The sequence below is a fragment of the Elephantulus edwardii genome, unplaced genomic scaffold (genome assembly GCF_000299155.1).
Source record: "Elephantulus edwardii isolate Elephantulus edwardi_28Jun2011 unplaced genomic scaffold, EleEdw1.0 scaffold00009, whole genome shotgun sequence".
Lineage (NCBI taxonomy): Eukaryota > Metazoa > Chordata > Mammalia > Macroscelidea > Macroscelididae > Elephantulus > Elephantulus edwardii.
The window spans coordinates 5,598,763-5,607,253 of NW_006399759.1; the positions used below are offsets into that span (position 1 = coordinate 5,598,763).

Genomic DNA, 8,491 nt, shown 5'->3' on the forward strand with positions numbered 1-8,491 from the left:
AAATGTTCAAAAGGAATATATGATTAGGCATTACATATATGACAATAGCCCAGAATAAAAGGTACATTGCAAAGTGGACTGGACAGAGGTAATTATGAAATAGTGAATGAATATTTAAAAAGAGAAAGGTAAACTGGGGGAGGTGGGGTAAAATGTGCAACAAAGAATGAATGAAAATCTAAGTTTTCTGTAAACTTTCATTAACATCACAATTAAAACAAAAAATTATTAAATAAAAGAAAATAAAATCCAAACCAAGCCCTTTACACCATGGATCCTATCATAGCCCTCATAGGATTGGCCTGATGTGTGCCCTGAATCACCTTTTGTCTTGCTGTTGTTATGTGCTGTCGAGTCACTTGCAATTCATAGCAACTCTATGTACAAGAGCCCTAAACCTTGCTCTATCCTGTGTCAATGTTACTGTCTCTGACACACCTGCCCACATTGCCCCAGTGAGTGAATTAATCCATCTCATCGAGGGTCTTCCTGTCCTGCATTGTCCCTCCACCCTACCAAGCATGATGTCCCTCTCCTAGGACTGGTCCCTCCTTACAACATGTCCAAAGTATGTCAGACGAAGCCTCAGAATCCTTGTCTCCAAGGAGCATCCTGCTTTCACCTTCTCTAGGCTGAACCTGTTTGTTGTCCTAGTAGTCAATGGTATATTCAACACTCTTCTCCAGCACCACAGCTCAAAAGCATCAATTCTCCTTCTATCACGTCTAGTCATTGTTTGGCTTTCTGATGCATAGCGAGCAATTGCAAAGACTATGGCCTAGATTAGGCGCACCTTAGTCTGCAGACTGACATCATTGCTCTTCAGTACTCTGGAGAGGTCTCTGACAGCAGGTTTTGCCAGTGCAATTCATCTCTTGATTTCCTGGCTGCTGGTACCAAGAGTGTTGATTGTGAAGCCAAGCAAACTAAAACTGTTAACAATCTCAGTCTCCTTACCATCCATAATGATGCTGCCAATCAGCCCAGTGGTGAGAATCTTTGTTTTCTTGATGATAAGCTTTATTCCATATTGAAGGCTGCAGTCCTTTACTTTCTGAAGCAAGCCCTTCAAGTTCTCCTCAGTTTCAGCAAGCAGAGATGTGTCATCTGCATAATGCAGGTTGTTGATGAGTCTTCCTCCTATCCTAATGCCACATTCTTCCTCATAGAGTCCAGATTCCCAGATAATCTGTTCCGCATATAGACTTAAAAGGTATGGAGATAGGACACATCTCTGGCATATACTCTTCCTGATTTTGAACCATGCAGTGCTTCTCTGTCCTGTTCTGATGACTGCCTCCTGGTCCAAGTAGAAGTTTCCCATAAGCACAATCAAGTGTTTTGGGATTTCCATTCTCCTCAGAATCAGCCACAGTTTGTTGTGGTCCACACAGTCAAAAGCCTTTGCGTAGTCAATGAAACACAGATAGACATTCCTTGTTCTCTCTGTTTTCAGCCAAGATCCATCTGACCACAATCTCTTCTAAACCTAGCCTTTTGTCTTAGGAGAGAAAAAAGGAAACGGAAGCAAGCAGAAGGGGTGGGAGCAGGGGTGTCAGTGTCACCAAGAAAGAAGACCAGGCTGGAGCATGTCATTAGATCTCTGTGTCTGCCCTGGGAAGCTTCCTGACACAGGCAAAGGCCAAGACATATGGCATGTGGAATGCTCACAGAACGCCAAACACTACAGAGGCTGAAGGAGGCAAGGACCTTCTCCCAAAACCAGCAGACATCCTTCCCCTGGAACCAACACTCTGAATTTGGACTGTTAGCCTCCTAAACTCTCGAAGAATAAATTTCTGTTTGTTAAATTCATCCACTTTTGATAGATCTGTTCTAGCAGCACTAGATAATGAAGAAAGGCAGAATTCCTGTTCCTTTTCATGTGCAACCTGGATGTGGCAGGAGATGGGTGCAGCTCGAATATCATCCAACAGTGGCTGAGGGAAGTAGATGGCTTGCAGAAGACTCAATGCATTGAACCTTCGGCTGTCCAGAGAACCGCTGAAAAAAAGGGATTTACGTCAATGGTAAGCTAGAAGGTCAGGGGTGTGAGAATGTGTCAGGAGAGCAGAAAGCCAGGAGAGTGGAAGGTTGGGATCCTGAAGCCTGGTGATAGGGAATCCATTTCCTGTATTCCAAGCTTCAATGCCTTGGTGTGAAGAAAGATTGAGTGAAAGGGGATAATTCAAACTTCTTCCTGTGAATCAGAACAGCCTCACAGCTGACCCTCCAGCAAGTTTTTTTTGTTCTTGTTATGTGCTTGTTTGCAATTCATAGCTACACTATGTATAACAGCTCTGAACTCCACCCTGTCCTGACCCAGTCTCACTCTCCAACAAACCCAACCCCAGTTACTGAGTCAATTCATCTCATTATTACCCCAGTTCCTGAGTCAATTCATCTTATCGAAGGTCTTCCTCTCCTGCACCATCTCTCTACCCTTCCAAGCATGATGTCCCTCTCCAAGGATTGGTCCTTCCTTGCAACATGTCCAAAGTATGTTACACGGAGCCTCAGAATCCTTGCCTCCAAGGAGCAGCCTGATTTCACCCTCTCCAGGATGAATCTGTTTGTTCTCCTAACAGTCCATGGTATATTCAACACTCTTCTCCAGCACCACAGCTCAAAGGCATCAATTCTCTGTCATTCTTAGTCATCATCCAGCTTTCTGATGCATAGCAAGTTTTTAGAGGGAAGTCTCACACGAGGAGAGTGCTTATCCTCTGCCTTGACGCAGTTGGTGAATTCAAATCACTGACCTTTGAGTTGGCAGTGCAACGCTTTGTGAACAATACTGCCAGAACTCCCTAGAGGGGCTGATTGTTGTTGCTGTTAGGTGCTGCGAGCCCAGTATGACTCATAGCAACCCTAAGAAACAACAGATCTAAACCCTGTCCTATTCTGTGCCATCCTCATCATCTCTGGCATACTTGAGCCTATTGCAGCAGACATTGTGTCAATCCACCCCATTGGGGGTCTTCCTCTCCTTCAATATCCCTCCACCTTTCCAAGCATGATGTCCTTCTCCAAGGAATAGTTTCTCCTAGCAATATGCCCAAAGTATGTGAGACCTATATCATCTTCGCCGCCAAGAAGCACTCTAGCTGCATCCTCTCCTAAACATATCTGTTTGTTGAATGGGTTCAAGTGTAAATCTAATAGCAACTTGGTAACAATTTTTATTGTGCCCCACCAACTTTCAGGATAGTAACTGTACTGCATTGTACACTGAATTTACTCCCTCTAGTTTCCTCCCTAAACAAATCCACTGTGTGAACCTGTGTCAAGACTGTTTATGTGAAACACCACCTCTACTTTGTCACTCTTCTTCCCCTCTGCCTAGCTCAGCATTGTCCAATAGGCATGTAATTCAAGCCACATATATAATCCAAAATTTCCTCATAGACATGAAATAAAAAGGAAGAGGTGAAGATAATTTTAACAATGTATTTTAAGCCTAATATATATTCAAAATATCATTTCAATTTGTAAATAAATTTCCAATTATTAATGAGGCATCTGACATTTTTCTAATGTCTTTGAATTCTGACACAGTTCAGATGCTAACTTGCAATGCTAAAGTGAAACACAATCCTACTATAATAACAGAATTGCACAAATTTTTTTAAAAATTGCAGTTAATAAAAACAAAATTATGTACTATCAATTGTTTATAAGGGCTTTGTGGGTTTTGTTTGTTTGTTTGTTTTTAACTATTTTGTTGTTGCTGAAAGGTCATGTCCCGCCTAGGGTCTTGGGAAACTTAATGTCAGCTGAATCCGGACTCCGGCTCCTTGAGGCAGGACAGGTTTGCGGGCTCAGGGCAATTTTGGTATTCTTTGGGCCCCACGTGGAGGTCTCCAGAGTGGGCATGCCAGATAAATTGGGGGTACATGAAAGATGAACAAGGGTCTGCGGCCCTCGGGCCAGTCTTTCATTGTTTTAGTTCAGACATTCCTCTAGGTCATATAGCCCTGGTGTACAATGTGGTCACTTGCAGTTGCTGTGAGGCTGAACACTGTGACACTAATGTGTCAAATGCCTTAATGGCCAGTTACCCAATGCAGACAGAGAGTGGCCTGGAGCTCCCCGATTAAAACGAGCTTGGAAGGAGGAGTGGCATCCACTTCCATAATAGCTTTTGTTGTTGTTGTTGTGTGCTGTTGAATTGGATCTGATTGGCGTAAGAGGAGATTGCCCCTCCTCCAGAAGAGCATCTGGTGAATTCAAACCACGCGCCTTTGGGATTGCAGCGCAGCTTCTTGCCACTAGACCACCAGAGCTCCCTTCTACTTCAATTATTTTTTTAATTTTTTTTAAAATATGGAACGCTTCACGAATTTGCATGTCATCCTTGCGCAGGGGCCATGCTAATCTTCTCTGTATCGTTCCAATTTTTAGTATATGTGCTGCCAAAGCGAGCACTCTACTTCAATTTTTAAATAAAAGTCAAAGCCAGTTTTTCAGTTTCATTGGCCACATTTCAAGTGTGACTATTGTTTTGAACAGCACAGGTGTAGCCATCCTGGGTATCTTGGACATTTCATAGTTCCTGTTCCCTCACAGTCCCCTGTTGTTGTTATGTGCCATCAAGTTACCTGCAACTCATTGTGACCCTATGTAAAAGAGCCCTAAACCCTGTTCTGTCCTGTGCCAATCTTAATGTCTCTGACATACCTACCTCCATTACCCCAGTCACTGAGTCAATCCGTCTCATCGAGGGTCTTCCTGTCCTGCTCTGTCTCTCCACCCTCCCAAGCATGAAATCCCTCTCCAAAGACCGGTCCCTCCTTGAACATGTCCAAAATATGTGAGACAGAGTTTCAGAATCCTTGCCTCCAAGGAGCAGCCTGGTTTAACCCTCTCTAGGTGAACCTGTTTGTTCTCCTAGCAGTCCATGGTATATTCAATATTCTTCTCCAGCACCACAGTTCTCTGCAAAAGAACTCTCCCCTCTAGTCAGATCTGTGTCCTGCCACATTCAGGCCTAGGCCCCGTCTGGGTCTTAGCTAGGGCTCTGTCAGAAATGCCCTTCTGTCCTCTGCCTACGTAGTCCATGACCATCAAGACCATCACCAATGAAGCCTTCTCTTCATCTGATCTTCTTTGTACTTCTGAACTTCAGTAGGACCCTATCGCTTGATACTTAATCGTTCTCTATTTCAAGTGCTAATTTTGTCTGTCCTCCTAGATTGTCCACTTGGGATAACAAGGAATGGATTACACAAATCCCTATTCCTGTACTCACTGCACCCCACCATCTAAAACAGTGTTAAGAAGGCTTTGGGTTGGTGGATTCTACTCACTTGAGAGGTTTGTTTGGGAACTGACAACACTCACTAATTCATCACTGATCACTATCTTTCTTGTAGAGTTGCCAAATGTAGAAAATAAAACCACAAGACCTCCATTAATTTCAGAGAAATACCAACATAAAAAAAATGAACATGTTCTGTCCAAAATATTTAGTGGGGTAGACTTATACTAAAAAGGTTGTTCCTTGTCAGGACTTTTGCTTTAACAGAGTGTTCTGTATTTTGTGTGGCAACCTTACTTTCATGAGCCTCTGTTGTGCTGTCTGCTCAGCATCCATTTATCCTTGATTTTCCTCTGGAAAACGACAGCTCCCCCAATCTCAGGCCATGTGGCTTGACTGGGATTTACCTCTCCTTTACCCACTGCCCCCTGGAAGGTGGTGAACATGAATCAGGTCTGAGCAGAGAGCCTCCTTCCCGTGAAGAGTTATCAGTTCAGGGATTGGCATATTGTCCAAATCAAACCATCAGAACCCTCCTCTAGGCATTTGAAAGAATCATGGCAACAAAGTCTACTAAGTACCTTACCTATTACACTGACATTGCTGGAGGCCAGTTTTCCAACTCATGGGGGAAACAGAGAGGAGCAGAGCTGAGAGCTGACGGTTCTGGAGCACACGGTTTGAGTGTCTGGGTCTAGCTACCCCAGGACTTTTCATGTACATGAGCCCATCATTAGTCTTATTTAGCTTAACCCAGTATGAATCAGGTTTCTGTCACCAGAGAGGGGACAATGAATAAGGATGGCAGAGGAAGAATTGATGCCTTTGAGCTGTGATGCCGTAGAAGAGTACTGAATATCCCATGGACTGCCAGAACGAACAGACATGACTTGAAAAGAATGTAGCCAGAGTGCTCCTTGGAGGCAATGATGGCGAAGCTTTGTCTTTCTTACTTTGAACATGTAGTTAGGCGAGGCTCTTCCTTGGAAAGGGGAGTCATGCTTGGAAAGATGGAGGGTCAGCAAAAGAGAAGAAGACCCCCAATGAGATCGATTGACACAATGACCTCACCAATGGGTGCTAGCGTGTCAGAGATGATAAGAATGACACAGGATAGGGCAGAGTTCTTTGACCCCATAGGGTCACAATATGAGTCCTACTTGACTCAATGGCGCCTAACAACAACAACCACCTTAGCTGTTGCAACCTTACCTTTGAGCCCGCTCACTCTGTCCCTACCTGCAACATGGCCAGAGCTCGCCAGAAGAGCTTGGAGTTCCGAATGCGGAGGTCCAGCATGTGGTTTTGTAGGATCTTCCCAAGAAGAACGTGGGCCCCAGTACTCACTGTGTTCAGCACCCACTTGGTGCTTAGCTCGCGCTGGAACTTCTAGACAGTAGAGATAAGAAGATAATGGAAGTGAGAGAAGGTACGAGTCCCAGCATGAACATTACGTTACAGTCAGACAGGAGTTAAAGGATTGAAAATCTGGGGCCAAAATACAGATGCCTTTCACTTGACTAGAGCAGGGTTTAATTTTGGGGAGAGTGGTCCTAAACCAGCTCTGTACAGGGCAAAGCTGGTAGTTTCACATATTTGTGGTTCCAATCCCATAGTAGGAATTTCATGCCAAAATTTTCCTTTTGTTCCCTGGGTGCCAGACAGGTTAAGAGTGGAAGTCGTAGGATTAATTCTACTAAACCATAGCTCAAAGACAAAGTCCATATTTTACTGTAGAGAACTCTGGCTGCCTAGTGGTAAAAAGCTGTCCTGCAGTCCTAATGGCATGTGGTTCAAATCTGCCAGCTGCTTCACCAAAGATCTTCTCCTGTGTGGTTTGTTGTTTTTGTTGTTAGGTGCTGTCGAGTCAAGTATGACTTATGACACTATGAAGAGCAGATCTGAACCCTGTGCCATGCTCACACTTTTTGACACATGAGAAACCACTGTGGAGTCACCATGTCAATCCACCTGGTTGAGGGTCTTCTTCTCCTTCACTGACCTTTCACCCTTCCAAGCATCATATCTCTTTCCAAGAAACAGCCCAAAGTATGTGAGGTGAAGTCTCATCATCTTTGCCTCCAAGGAGCACTCTTGGCTGCATCCTCTCCGAGACATATCTATTTGTTCTCTTGGCCGTCCATGGAATGTCCAGTGCTCTTCTCCAACACCACACCTCAGTTCAAAGGCATCAATTTTTCTTTTGTCATCCTTACTCATTGCCCAGCATTCAGATGGAGAGTAAGTGATTGGAAAGACCATGGTCTGGATCAGACTCACTTTAGTCCTCAAACTGACATCATTGCTCTTCCATAATTTGGAGAAGTCCCTTACTACAGACTTTCCTAGGGCAATACGTCTTCTTATTACCTGACTGCTGATACCAAGGGTATGGATCCAAGTGAAATGAAGTTGTTGACAGTTTCGATCTTTTCTCAAACAATGCTGCCTATCAGTCCACTGCTAAGAATCTTTGCTTTCTTGACACTGAGATGCAATTCATATTGAAGGCTGTATTCGTTGATCTTCTGCAACAACTACTTCAAGTCCTCCTCACTTTCAGGAAGCAAAGTTGTGTCATCTGCATAACGCATGTTATTGATGAGCCTCCTCTTCACAGAGTCCAGTGTTCAAATCATTTTCTCAGCATACAGATTGACTAGGTATGGAGAGAGAATACAACCCTGATTCACTCACTTCCTTCCTAATTTTAAACCAGGTAGTGTTTCCTTGCTCTGTTTGCACAACAGCTCCTGGTTTAAGGACAGGTTTCACATGAACACGATTAAGTGCTCTGGAATTCCCATTCTTCTCAATGTTAGCCATAACCTGTTATGATCCACACAGTCAAATGCCATTGCCTAGCCAATAAAGCATAAATAGACATTCTTCTGGTATTCTTTACTTCAGCCAGGATCCATCTGACATCAGCAATGATATCCCTGGTGCCACAACCTCTTCTAAATCCTGCTTCTAAATTCATGTGTTTACTGCCTTTGAAAACCCGCTGGAGGATCAGCTATGGGTTCGTTCCAACTCGAAGGCACACAACAACGTTTTATTCTGAGTACTAGTCCTCTGAAAACAGTTGACACATGATTGGTTGTTGATCAACATTTTTATTTTAAAATTAGGATCCCAGAACACTTGATTGTGCTGATGCGAAACCTATACTTGGACCAGGAGACAGTCGTCAGAACAGAGCAAAGAAACACTTCGTGGTTCAAAATC

General features: G+C 43.8%; 1 protein-coding gene across 1 annotated transcript in view; it reads right to left on the reverse strand.

Moving 5' to 3' along the window:
* GCKR (glucokinase (hexokinase 4) regulator) overlaps positions 1–8,491 on the reverse strand; it is a 48,108-nt gene that overhangs the window by 4,239 nt on the left and 35,378 nt on the right. Inside the window, 3 exon segments of the mRNA XM_006880692.1 lie at positions 1,821–1,968; positions 1,970–2,004; positions 6,500–6,649. Of these exon segments, the coding sequence (XP_006880754.1) occupies positions 1,821–1,968; positions 1,970–2,004; positions 6,500–6,649 (333 nt within the window).